The 14505-nt window shown below is 40.8% G+C and overlaps 1 protein-coding gene across 2 annotated transcripts in view; it reads right to left on the bottom strand.

Moving 5' to 3' along the window:
* Positions 1-14505, bottom strand: part of ets1 (v-ets avian erythroblastosis virus E26 oncogene homolog 1) — a 50104-nt gene that overhangs the window by 21444 nt on the left and 14155 nt on the right. Inside the window, exon 1 of one of the 2 annotated variants that reach the window (XM_017466410.3) lies at positions 3798-4395. The exons of the other annotated variant lie outside the window; for it this stretch is intronic. Within the exon in view, the coding sequence (XP_017321899.2) occupies positions 3798-3858 (61 nt within the window). The 5' untranslated portion in view covers positions 3859-4395. Of the gene's footprint in view, positions 1-3797; positions 4396-14505 lie in introns of those variants that run through there. 2 annotated transcript variants of the gene reach the window in all.

The raw sequence follows: 14505 nt of genomic DNA, 5'->3' as shown, positions 1-14505 counted from the left end.
TCAAGTCTGCTACAACTCGACCCGATGAACGTCCTTCTAACCCGTGCCTGATCCGTAATGCAGTGACGCAAGCTAAGACGTCTTAAAAACAGTCATTGATGGTAAAGTCTCTCGGTCTGGACTGCTCTCACACGTGCTTACTATTTAGCACACAGTTGTTCCTGAAGGTAAAATGCTCCCCATGCTGCTTTGATGACTACACGTTAAAGGGAACAATAAATATGTGTGGTCACAAGACAGGCACTCTGAAAGGGGAGGCTTTTAACCGGCGCACATTCCACCAAGAGGGAGTCGTTTCACCAGCATGCACAACCAGCATGCACAAATTTCCTTAGACTGCTGGGGGCGGAGGCGGAGATTTGACCATTGGTAGTGCTCTTATGACTTAAATATAAAATGTATAAATATATATAAATATATAAGCAATAAATTTGCTTACAGGAACCCTATGTGAGCAAGCTGAGATACTCTGGCATGCCTGACACCTCTCATTAAAACACACACTTTCATTCAGACTCGTAAAACATTCAGAGGCCTGCTAAAAATGAGCCAAGGCCTAGTCATTTGTTTTGCTTTACCAGCAACCCACATCATATGAGCACCGATCACCAAGCCTCATGTTTGTACAGCTGCCAGGCTGCTTGGCATGCCCAGTGTCTGGCAGAGCAAGCCCGGGGCAGGAGAAACACCTCAGGTTGGATCTTTTACAATATGGAAACATCTCGAGTACAAGCAACTAGTCTTGGAATCAAACAGATACCTGTGTTCCTGTATAATGGATGCAGAGTATATACCGATAGCTAAGACTGTGTGGTCTTGAGGCTAGACAATGTAACCGAAGAACACTGATCTCAAATCTCTACGCCGTTTGTGTGTAAGCACGGTTTGACATGATGAAGCAGTGTCTTAATCAGATAAAAGAGGGCAGCGGGCAGCCCACCCAACCTATACGCATTCCTGTCACTCACTGAACCCTGGTTTCCAGCTAAGCAAAAGTGAAAGAGAGAAGAAAGAGAAAAAGAAAGAAAGCAGCACCCTGATCAAGAGCTACTTCTTTCTGTGGCCTGAAAACGAGTGGGTGGGATGTGACCTCTGGCTTTCTCTCATGTTGTTGCTGACCCACTTGGCTGTGCTAAGTACTCTTTGGTCAGAGATGAAAGCAGCAACCCTGTCGTCAAGCGCTTTGACACCACGAGTTATGAGCGCGCATCTCTGCTCTTTTCTGTATGCTTGGACTTTTGATACTGTTTTGTTTGCCGAGCCGTCATGCTGGTGGGAGCGATAGCTATTTTAAACAAGCCCGGCTTGAAGTAGCTCAAGGCACCATTTCCAGATCAATGCTACGCAAGCATATGGTTCACGTTTGGCTCTTTTCGACAGTGACTGCATGTTATATACGTCGCTATGTATACATATGTTTGTAGCCTTTGCAAGGGCTAGACTTCAGTTACCAAAAAAAAAAAAAGTCTGTATGGTCCTGCATTGCTTTTAGCTAACAAGATGTGAATGTGCAAACACAATCATATTAAAGCAAGACTATTCGAGAACCTAAATGTGCTTGTCGAGGTCATCACACTTGTTTGGAGCCTCCATTGTCTGTTCTTCCTCCATTTGTCTCGAGTAAATCATGTCCAAGATGAGCTCTACACTACTTCCGTGTTACTCTTTACCTTGACACTTTATCTATCTAGAAAGGAGTGATTTAGGTTAAAAACAATACAAAAATAAAGCTCCCATTCCCATTGGTGCATTTTTTCAGTCGAAGACTAATTTTGGGAGAACTGTTATGCTAGTGCAAAGAATGAGCACGTTCATGGAAGTTCTTCACTAATCCTGCTTCTTAACCATTGTAACTTTCCTTATAAACAATTGTGCAAGTTCTCAGAAATGTAACAATACTGATATTACTGTCCTCAGGAAAACTGTCCTGAGTGTCATGAGTGGAAAAAGTTCCCTTTCACTACACTCGTTCCTACACTACTCTCTCATCCTCTGAACTTGTCTTCACTAATATACATGCATTCCTTTTTTTTTTCACAGAGTAACAGGTAAAAAATCTAAAGCAACACACCAGATTACATTAAGCACTATGCTGAATTTTTAGTCTTTGGCAAACAGGATTGCTAATACAGGACTCTCCGTACTAACCAAGCATGCGGGAGCCTGTGTTGTGAAATGGTCTTGCAAGATACCACCACAGCATTTTGGCAATTCGAGTGCAACTATCAGCAGTTTTTGAGTAGTGTTTTTCCATGTGCCTGATAAAGTTTGTGTATGTGGAAGCATTGCCTGTGCATGTACATGCAAGACAGTGAGATCATCCCCATATGCATGTGTAGATGTTGTAGTGATTCTTATCACACACACACACCTAAGATGGCAGTTAGTTTTCAGTTTGACACTTATGGTGTGAAGAACATTTTTCCATGATGTACATACAGCTGCTGCGGTGTGTATGATTGACAGAGTAAGCAGCACGCACAGATGTTATAATAACAGTCAGCTTTTTCGCTCAAGAAAACCAGCGGCCACTGAACTCGTTCTGCCCTGCTGACCGAGCACAAAACAGGGTCAGGTTAGAAAAGTGCATTGGACGGGTGTACAGCAGGGCTATATTCGGTCAGGCGACAAACTCACTCCCTCTCTCTAAGCATTAACTAGCCTGCACAATCATCACCTCAGTCCAAGTTTCAGGAGTGTCTTGTCAGGATTGTGAGGGGGAGGATGATAATGCTGACTGCTCAAGCCGCACCTCATGTGCCCTCCCTGACTCCCTCTCCCTCTCTCCATCATGGTCAAGCATGCGGCCCTGCTCCCGCGCCTCGCCCTAGGGCTGGTATGAAACAGCATCATGACAAGCAAATCTTTCAGCGCTGGCGTGAGAAATGACAGACGTTTCCTCACAGACACGCAGGATGACCGAGTGCAACAACCTACCCATAATGTCTGCCTTTATGAAAGATGATCACGTGATGGCAATATAAACAACATACTTCTTCTTCTCAAATATGGACTTTTGCAGAATATGACTCAAGTTGTGAACAAGTTGCACACACTTTAAAGGCAGTACCATTTTACATCTAAGCATAAACATCAGCATGCTTTAAAGATAAAAGCAGACCACCTGATCTGATTATGCCCTGCTGAAACTTTCCATTGTTGCCATGTATACGACATGCGCCTCGCCCTTTGGCTGGCCTGAGACACTGGCATGACACAAACTGGCAGCATCATGACAAGTAGCTTGGTCAGCACTGGTCAATGCATGACCAAGAAGGAAAGTTTCCTCACAAAGACACAAGATGAGAGTAATATGAAAGACATGCAGATTTAGGAAAGTGTATATTTGCTCTTAGAAACAAGCTTTTGTTAAATATGACCCTCGAGGGGGAGAAGAAAAAAAAAAGGAAGCTGCAGGCACTTATTATGTTCTTGCAACACAAGGCATGCAACATTATAAACATTTCCATTTGAGCAGATATTTACAGTCGCATTGTTATCGCAATTAGAGGGCGCAGAAAGCTTTCTCAGGCTTGCTCGCTCCCACACAGTGCACGCAGCTCCTCCGCACTGAAAGCTAATAAATAATTGATAGGCGCATCTGGCGCGCGCTGTGCTGAGCATCGCCTGGGCTTGAGCGCGAGGGCTTTGCGTGTTTAGAAACTGTCGCGAGCTCGAACACCAGTTTCAGCGCGCGCGGTGCAACCTGGTTTGATGAGCCAAAAAATGAAAGGTAACAGAAAACTCACTGCAGCAAACAAACTCGACTGTATGATAGAAGACAAACATTCACTCACCGTCTGCTCTTTCGGATTTTATTATAGTTAACGTCGGCGTCATATCCACGGCAGCCGTCATGGTCTCGCATTCAGCGCGTGCGCTTACAGCTCGCGTGTAAGTCCCGTTATGTTTCTACTTACTGAGGTTTAAAAAAAAAAAAAAAAAAAAAATGCTCTGGGTTGTTTTTTTGTTTGTTTGTTTTTTTTGTCTATGTGTGTTTTTTTTTTCTTTTTTTTTTTCAAATCCCAACAGGATCCTATATCTCGAGCGCGAACTTCTCTTTCTCTCTCTCCCTTCCTCACTCACTCACCCACTCACTCACTCTATCCTTTCTCTCCCTCTCCTTTCCTCTCTTTCTCTCTTTCTGCCTCTCTCTGGGCGTCACTGTGTGAATGGGCGGCGTCGAGTCTGATTCACTATTCACTTACTTCACACTATTCATTCTTTCTCTGATATCACTCTATGAGAATATCACTACTATTTTGTTTCTCCTCTTGAAAGGTATTCTAGTGGGTTTATTTTTATTGGATTGTTTTATTATTAGTAGTATTAGTATTATTATTATTCCCACTCTGACTAGTTCTGGGAACTTCTCATCTTATTTCACATTCCTTCAGAGGCTGATGCTGACACATTTCACAACAAAACAGAAGTCATAATTTGTACAAACCTGCTGTGTATGACGTTGAGCAATCATTCAAAAAGTCTTATGCAATCCATTGCTCAATTTGCAATATCATTCTAGACGTCCGTGAAATGTCATTAGGTGTTCTAGTGTACTGTATATCCCTGATGAATAATGACTAGAGCACACGATGAGCTGGTCACACAGCCAAAGGAAGTTAACATGGCAGAGATGGTCTACCAGTTTGACCAGCTCAGGGTCTGTTTTGGCAACTGGAAGCCGATCAGTACCAGACGGATTTTTCAGCAAGGTATTCTTAGAGCAAGATGGTGAAATATAGCTCACTGGGGGATTCTTTGGTTTCATGCTCTGGAGGAATGCTTACATGTTACATATAGAACCCTATGATAAAGGGTTTCTCCATTATAAAGCTACACTACTGAAAACCCAGGTTGGTCTGACCTTCTACAAGCAATGCACAGAATGAGCTGGTCAAGCTGGTAGAAATGAATGGTCACCAACCCTCTTGTTTGAGCTCTACGTTTCTGCAGGTTTAATCTCCACCCAAAATCTAAGACACCTGTTTTAGTTGATCAAGAAGTCCTTAAGGTGGTCAGGTGGACACAAATATGTTTAGTGCTTCAGTCTTCAAGAAGGTAGATCTCCAGGAACAGGGTTGGTGACCCCTGGTCTAATCGAAGTTATTAATGCAACATCATAGGATAAAAGTTGTTTTAAAGAAAATAACACAACCTTAAGGCAATTAGAAAATCTCAAACATTTACTAATTAAGAAACTGGGAAGACAACTGTCAGTTGGCAATGATGGTCAGACTAAGCTGAAACCTCGAGAACCCTAGTATTCAACAGGCCTCCTCCTGGAGATCTAACTACCCATAACTATTATGACATGATCCAAATGATAAATGTCTTCTAATGAGTTTATTTAACAGTGTCAGACAGACCAAACTGGGGTTCTGATTAAACTTGGTGGGAAGGTAGCTTTACAGAAGAAAGGTTCTAGTGTTGTGGTGTCCAGTGACAAACAACACTGACCTACAAAGTTCTACTGACCTACTGACCTCGTCCTCATCTTCTGGCCTTATATTACAATATATACAAAGAACAAGTCAGCTCTCAATGAGTGTGTGTGTGTGTGTGTGTGTGTGTGTGTGTGTGTGTGTGTGTGTGTGTGTGTGTGTGTGTGAACGTGCTGATGGGAGCAAGTGTCCTTGTAAGGCTGGCCAACTCCTATAAACACCTCAGAGTATTTCCTGCCCACCTTGAATGGATCAATAAAAAACCCAAATGTGGCATTTTACTGAGGATCCTCTCACCGCATCCACATCCCTGTACACAGTGCTGCCTTTGACCGACTCTTAACTCTTACTGTGTGCCTCCAATTTTACTCAGATTTCCCCCACTGTGCCTGTTGAGAGGCCAGTGACCATAGTGGGTAAGTACAAACACTGATTCAACTCCATGCATGTATACAAAACTTATTTGTTTCCTTCTATGTTCCAATTATCTACAGTTGAATATTTCAGACAACCTCAGCTTGACTGAATTACCGATTATGGATATGACTACATCAAGTAAGCTGAAGCGAGAGTGTTCATGGATTTTTTTGTAAGAAACCAAGAGGGAGAGAGAGAGAGAGTCTGTGCTTACATTAAGTTAATTAGCTGCCATGGCAACAGATTGCCATTACAATTGTCATGTGCTGATCGGCTCGTTTCGCCGAGTGGAACCCGATGGCCTTGACAACTGTGAGAGGGCTTGTCAAAAGCATTCATCTATTTCGGAACAAATGTTCTCAAAAATGAATCAGGACAAAGAAGCCTTTTCTTTCCTTTTTAATCAAAGGCCTATTTTAGAAAAGGAAGTGTGTCGAGATATAGCATTTCGTCTGTCTGGGCTTGTGTATTGAGAATAACCCTGTTAGCAGAGTCAATACTGGCTGGTCTCTTTGAGCAGCAGATTTGGCCATGCCACCTGCCTCCAAATGGATTTGAGAGCACTGGGAGTCAGAGTTATTGATCAGCTATAGATTTGTAAACAGGGATACCTCACACACTAGCCATTAACCTGTCTGGATAGTGTTTCCGCTGACAGATATGAGTGATGGGGTAAATTTTTGGATGTTCTCGAGGGCTTCTTTGGTCAATGCCTCAAAAGAACCTGGCGAACCCGAGAGCTTATAGAGACTAATAAATGTAGGAGGTGATCTCTCACTCCCCCTACCCTGTTCAGTCACTCCCACATTCATTCATTCCCTCCTTCCTTCTCTCACTAGCCCTCTTTGTTTTAGCCTTAATGAGCGCCTTGTATAGTCCTTAAAAGGACAGGCTGGGCTTCTCAATGCCCAGGGGCATCCATTAAGACTAATGGGGTTGCTGACTAATATCATAGAGAGGGCTTGCTGAGTGGCATTTTTCTCTTTATAGGAAAATGCAGAGATGGGGGTAGGGAGGGTGTCTACTCAAAGTCTGTCATTTCTTCATGTTGCTTTGATGCTATTATAGGAGTGCTTACTGAGCAATTGTACATCAATGCTGTAAAAGCCTGTTAGTGTCTATAGCTGTGTCCATGGGGTTATCTGAATTAGAACTAATAAGAGAGGATCACTTATGTCATGTCACCTACACTTTGATATTCACAAAGGCCTACTTTAGAAAGATTTGCATGAGAAAAGTGGTGGAAAAGTTATAAAGTGGGATAAGATGGGAAAAAAAATCCCTTAATCCCAGAAAGAAGAGCAAAAAGGGGGAAACGTTACTGATCCGTTTTTGCCATCAGTCATCATCAGCATAACTATCATCACCACAATTACGCAGTCATATTTATGATTATAATGGCCTTTGGGGAATCCCAGCCACTGAAGGATCTGGGAAATCCCACCATTGTTGTGCAAGAGAACTCCTGATCTTGCTCAGACACTCACCACAAGCGTGAGGGAATGCTGAATTTGATTCACGAAATCCAAAATTCAATCTTCCTCCCAAGCTGGACTGCGACTATAACTCCTGAGCTTGTTGACTCCCCAAAACAAAGCTGTTGCTTCGATACGGCCGTGGAAAAAGAGCTTGATGTTATGGAAAGCATGTGCTCCGAGCAGCCGAGCTCTCCTCCGAGCAACCCTTAGTTGTATGGGAATTAGTTGAACAGAGAGGAAGTTCCACGCGCTAGCCCCATTAGCACATGCTAATCAGCATGAGAGCCTTGTAACTTGCAGCAATCTGGGCTAAATTCAGAAGCAGCAAAAGAGCCTGGTCCAGACATGTATAACTACAAGGCTTTGATGTCTACCTTTCTCATGCTAAGCGTGCTGTTGTCATGGTTTCTGAGCAGTGAAATTCAGAAGTTGAATGTCACTGTGTGGCACAGGAATAAGTGAGTAGGTCGGCATACAGTACGTGAACACATTAAAGATAATTTATTAACCAATCTAGGCAGCAGTGCAATCATTTTCACAGCTGGTTCATTCATTAAGGATGGTTCATATCACGTAGGAATGCATGCATATAAACACTACGATATGAAATATAAATCAGTAAGGTTTAATGATGTAAAAGGAAAAGAAAAAGAAAAAAAGAGTGGATATCCACACACTCATCTTCTATTACGGCCGTTTTTAAATGCAGCATTAAAAAACGAGTGGAAAATAATTATGGGCACTCTTATGAACACTGCACAGGATTTCTTCTTTAAAAAAAATTATATAGGCCAAGCATTCAAATATTACATACACTGCATAAATATGGAGCACCATATTTAATTTCTGTGCCACGATTCGAATTATAAAACCCACCAGTTATAGTGATGAAAGCTTCCAAAACATTTTGTATCCACTAAACAGCACTTTGCCTATTTTTGTTTCTTAATAAAGTCATAGTTAGATTCAAGATCAAGACCTTTGATTACAAGGCACAAATGAGTTAAGCATGCCACTGATTAAATATTAGAAACATATTACTTAAAAGTGTTTAAAAATAAAATTGGAAAGCTTTGTCCGTACTGAGGGACACGACATATTGTTAAATTATGTTGGTGTAGATCAGGGGTTCTCAATCTTATTGGAGCCCTTTAAATGTAAACTAAATAACACCTAACCACTCTGTCCAGATTTGTTTCTTGAACATTATTTAAATGTGTGTAATAATATTTTGTCTATTTATTTGTCCATTTATTAAAGCTGAATTTTTGTGAATTTTTGTGTTTTCCTGATCTATCTTTCCAAGTTACCATTATTTATAGTCCTGCTGAGGATTAAACCCATTCAATTCTAAGGAGCAGTCTAACAGGCTATACTGTAAGAACTCAATAATAAATGCAACTTTGATAATGATGGGTTGGGATTTCCACTGCTGTAACCAAATTTAACAATCCCAGTAGCCCTTGGCTTTTTCACCCCCTGGGGATTCCAGGATCCCACTTTCAGAACCATTGGTTTAGATTATTACAAATGAACAACTTCCTATAAGAACCATATTAGTCTAACTGAACCCATTCAGCTCAACTGAGCTGTCAGTTAGGAATATAACTACTGTATAATAAGTGAAAATAGCACTATGGCTAACAGCTCAAACAATAGCTGATTGTAACTGTTAATGATCGTATACGTCATGGACCCCTGAGAATCATGACTCTAGTCATTCTTTTAGCCTGTAACCACGTTTTCCATTTTAAAGAAACCACCAGCCTCTGCGTTCCCGCTCATATCGGACACGGCAGAAGACCCTGAGGCTGCTGGAGAGCTTTTAAGGGGCATATGTAGAGGGAGGCAGGGGTAATTCTGGAACAGATCCTACCCCCCACCCCTACACCACCCCTCCTGCTGAGTTCATCACAGAGGAACAGGCTGTCTGAAGAAAGGCCCAGCTCTTTCAGAACAATTAGCACTGCTAAAAAGCACATCTCACTCCTCCATTAGCTCAGCCATGTGTCTACTCATTCACCCCATTGTGGAACTAATTAAATTACACCCCTCCTGCTTCTCCTCCTCCTTCTCTTCCCCTCCTCTCCAGCTACGTTGAGCATCAACTATGTCTCTGTCTTGCTATATTACTCTTAGCTTACTACTCAGTCCTACCTCACACACGTTTTCTCTCTCGCACACACACAAAAACACACAGATTGTCCAGTTGCTTTTTTTTAATAGCTCACCCTGTCCTTGGTAATGCTGCTCTTCAGGCCATTGATCTGTCAGGTCAGTAGGCCGGAATCATTATGAATATTTCATAGAATGTAGGAATGTGCACGCACACACACACACACACACACACACACACACACACACACACACACACTGAACTGACACATGACACCCCCCATGAGATCTGAGAACATCTGAGACTATCTTATTTCTCTCTTCAACATGTGAGTCATTCCTGTGATTAGTTCTATTTCTGCAGTTTCATCTTCCCTGTATATACTGAAGTTATACATGTTTCTCCATTAATGAACACACTGCAAGATTTCAAGTGAGGAAATAAATTGGAAAGGGAAGTCAAGAATTTCATCATTAGCTATTTGGCCACACTGCAAAAAATGATATCTTATCAAGTGAAAACACCTTGGCAGACTACAGTGTGTATGATTTAGCAAAATATATTCGGAATATCCAGGGTGTTCCAAAAGTCTCCATACACAGGGGACTATCTATGCCAGCACCACATCGGTTGTACCTTGGTCACTGGATGTCCACTTCTCACTTGGTCCACAACACTTCCAGGCTTTTTGAATTTGTTAATAAGTTTGGCAACAATGCCATGTTTCCTGTTAAAGTCTATCACAACCTAGTGACAGCTTCTTGATCCAGCCATGAGAATGATTTCAATATGTTCTTCAATATAGCATTCTTAAAGGCTCTCTGAAAAAAAAAATATATATATATATATATATATATATATATATATATATATATATATATATATATATATATATATATATATATAATATGAACTAAGTATGAAAAAGTTTGGAGGACATTTTGCTAATAAGTGTTCATTTCCCCTATGTACGAAGACACCCTGTATGTATGTATGAATGTATGTATATGCTTATATATATATATAACTATACGGTGACAGGCAAGAGCTACAGCCAGTCAGATGAGAAATAATGTAATAGATTGGAAAAAAATGGCAGATTTATGTGAGTATTATGCTGTATAATCATACAAGAGGGAAATTATTCAGGAACGATGGAGGTGTAGCCTTTTTTCCTGAACATGTCAGCCATTTATTTATTTATCCTCTTTGTGGAATTTGTATCATTATCCTCATTGTTCAGTTGTTTTAACTAAAGAGATAATGATAGCCAGTTTGTGGATAACTCCTTGCATTTGGTACTTTTCTATGTATTCTAGTTCCTCAAACTCAGTTATATCATATATCATCTGTATGTGTATTTCATCCACTGGCATGTCTTTTAGCTGACATGACAGCTTTGTTCTCTGTACTGTATTTTTAGCACTGTTTAGCTGTTTAGCTAACTAGACGTAGCAGCTAGTTGCATTTAATTTGAGGGAAAGCATATATATTATCTACTGTATACCAGCATTAAGCAATGTCTTGCGGGATTACAAGCTTTTCCTTTTCCTTTGAACCACAGCTTACATTTGAGCTAGCTGGCAAAACAATGTATTCAGTTCTTTATTGAAAGATGTGCTGCTCAGTATGAGCATAGTTACACTGCAGCATTAGCAATGTACAGACACTGCTGCCTGAAGCTAAAAGACAAGCTCTTGTCGAAGGCAAGATCTCATGCTCTTATACTTAACCTTCAGTCATGATGATGTGTATTCCCTCTGAATGTGTATTGATTTGGCATCGAGACCTGACAGATGACTCCAAATGGTGCAGCACAAGTCACATTAGGAAATGGCCATTTGTAAGTAGCTTGTAATAACATTGTTCTACCAGAGATGGCAAATTTCCACAGTCATACATCTAGATGCTATTAATACTGGTCACTCTGAGATGAGAATTTTAGTCTATTTCTTGGCATTTCTAAACCTATCTCAGTATATTGGCAGATATTATAGGTTTGCTTCTTTCTATGAATAAATGCTTGAAATAAGCAAAACTGTCTGCAAATAGAAAAAAAAGGGAAATTAGTAGAATGTCTATAAACTAGCTTATAAAGTATGTCTTCCTTAATAATAACATAATGAGAAATATTAGATATTTTTTTCTATATTCAAGGTGTTTTCACTAGATAATTTTTTTTGCTGTTCATGGCATCCACTTCCATGTGTTTATTCTGCTGTACTTAATGATCTACAGTAATTCTGCATGTCCCACAAATAATAGGGCAGTCAAAGTTACTACTACTACTACTACTACTACTACTACTACTACTAATAATAATAATAATAATAATATACTGCTGCTACTACTACTACTACTACTACTAATTATTATTATTATTATTATTATTATTATTATTATTATTATTATTATTATTATTATTATACTGCTGCTACTACTAATTATGATGATGATGATGATGATGATTATTATTATTATACTGCTACTATTGCTACTACTACTACTACTACTACTAATAATAATAATAATAATAATAATAATAATGAAACTGGATGAGTTAGTAAGTAACTGCTCAGTTACTGAGACTCTCTTTCTATCTTCTGTTTTTTTTTTTTCCCCCCTATTTGTTCTCGGTCTCTCTCTGTCTCCCCCTGTCTCACTCTCTCTCTCTCATGTTTTTTTGGTTTATAGTGGAGGGAAGTGTGCGCAGGGCTGATTAGCATCACTGTTTCCTCCTTTCCCATAACCCCCAGACCCCCGCCGGCCGCCTGTTTACTTTAAGCCAAAAAAAAACTGGCCTTCACTCACGAGGACGTGCCCCTCGTCAGAGAAACCTACGTCCCACTCATCCAAACACACGCACCCACGCATGCACTTATAGACACACACAAGCACACTCATACACTCTTCCATATCAGCCACGCAACGTGCAATTTGTCTTCTCCTGTACTGTCCAGCTGTCAAATCACGTCTCATGAAACCCAGGCGACTGGTCCCAGGGTGCCCAAACACAGCTGCTAGCTCGGGCCGAGCGCCTCCAAAAGTATACGCAAGCTGCTGATGTGTGTAGCTGGGATGATGTTTTCACACTGCGCTCTTGTAGCAAAAACTAACCTAACATGTGTCACTTTAATTGATGTACGTGTGAAAGTGTTTATAATAGCACTGCGCTCATTAACACTGAGATTTACACAGACACAGGGACACAGATTCACAAAGTTCACGAGTTACAGACAGATGCAGATGAATCCTAACATCCTAAATCAAGTGTAAGTGCACTTAGTGAAAAAAAGACTCCAGCTGTGATGATGATGATGATGATGATGATGATGATGATGTCAGTCACTGGTTGTACTATAGATGCTAACATACACCTACTGCGCTAACATACACTCACTGCAGCAGTAACAGTGGACCTGATTAGTGAAGGCCTTTACAAACTTTGGGCCGAATTCCTAGTTAGTCACTTCAAAATTTCAAAACATGATTACTTGGGGGGGGGGGGGGGGGGGGGGGGGTGTTCATATTCGGAATTGGTGCTTAAATTGATTTTCTGTGCAGCCCATTCATATTTAAGTCCATAGCTCGGAGGTTGCCAGATACAATAGTCCTATTCTGGAATTGGGTGATGGTTTATATTTTATCACACTATTAAATGCCAATACTTTTGTTAATTTCAAAACACACCCATGATTTGAAGGATAAGCTGACCATGCACATTTACAGCTCACTTTAAGTTAATTCATAATACAATCCATACAAATTCCGTCCTCAACATAAGATTAAGATGTGTCTCTTGCGATCTTTCCTGAGAGTGGACTTTATATTGCTTAAAATGTCGTATTTATGTATTTAATATTGGCTTCAGAGGCATTCCATAGATTTCTGACTGGGTGTACAGTCCAAAATCTACTTTTCAGCATGATATATTGTCAGACAGTGGCGCTGGACTTGCACCGTACTTGAGCTGAGTTTAGGTCCAAGGTCAGAATCGCACGTAACTGAGACACACCGCCTTTTTTCATCCAACTCCACACCGCATAACTTCTAAATAGTGCTTGAGTCTGAAGTTACATCTGAGATCTGAATACTGATGTGCTCAACACTGCACTTTACATAGGTGCATACTGTAACCCGTGATAACATGAGTGAAGATGGCGCACATCTGTAAGTGTGTGAGTCTGCGCAGTGCTATCTCTGAGAGAGCATATGAGTGTGTGTTTAGCGTGTAAGAGGAATGGACAGGAGGTTTGGTGTAAACATGACCGTGGCATGGAGCATATCAGGAAGTAATGTGTGTGACAATGTGTTTCCAGTCAAGCACATTCTTTACATCTGGCTTGGACAGAAATTACATATATAAAGACACTCCATAGCTACGTATTGTATTTTAGATGAAACACTCACACTACAACCCTCTTGTACACCTTGATAAAACACATGCGCACTGTACAAATGGGATGAACTAAGAAAAATATGACACAATGCAGACCAAAGTGGAGCGTTTCATGTTTCCCATATAGCTCACACGTGTCACAGGGGAGCAGTTTATAGTCCATGATCTGGTTTAACTGCACGCACCTGCAGCACCAGCAGGCAGCCATCAGCTCACAGCATGCACTCATACACACCAAGGGTGTGTGTTTCACGACACACCTGGAAACCAAAGGGAAGCTGGCCGACCGTGTTTCCAATAGTGTTATAGCGATTTCGGATTGGACTGCCTGCTCTAATTATACGCTTTTTGCAAGCAGAAAAGTATTTGGCCTTCACGTTTCTCTCAGAAATACGGCACTGGTTAATTACAGAAATATGAACGTCTTCTACATGTGAAAATGTTCAAAGGAAGGAATGATCTAAGCTGGATTCGTTTAAAGGCCCGGGTCAAGAGAGACTTCTGGTGGTGTGTGCTGCAAGATGGCCGCACAACACTCGGCTCCTGAATAAAAACGACAAATTGAAGGTATTCTTTTCATATTGAGGAAAGATAACATCTTTTTTACAACTGGACATTTCAATTCTACTTTCAAGGATGGCAACTAGTAAA

Source organism: Ictalurus punctatus, chromosome 4 (genome assembly GCF_001660625.3).
Source record: "Ictalurus punctatus breed USDA103 chromosome 4, Coco_2.0, whole genome shotgun sequence".
Lineage (NCBI taxonomy): Eukaryota > Metazoa > Chordata > Actinopteri > Siluriformes > Ictaluridae > Ictalurus > Ictalurus punctatus.
This window is presented reverse-complemented; position numbering and strand designations above follow the sequence as displayed.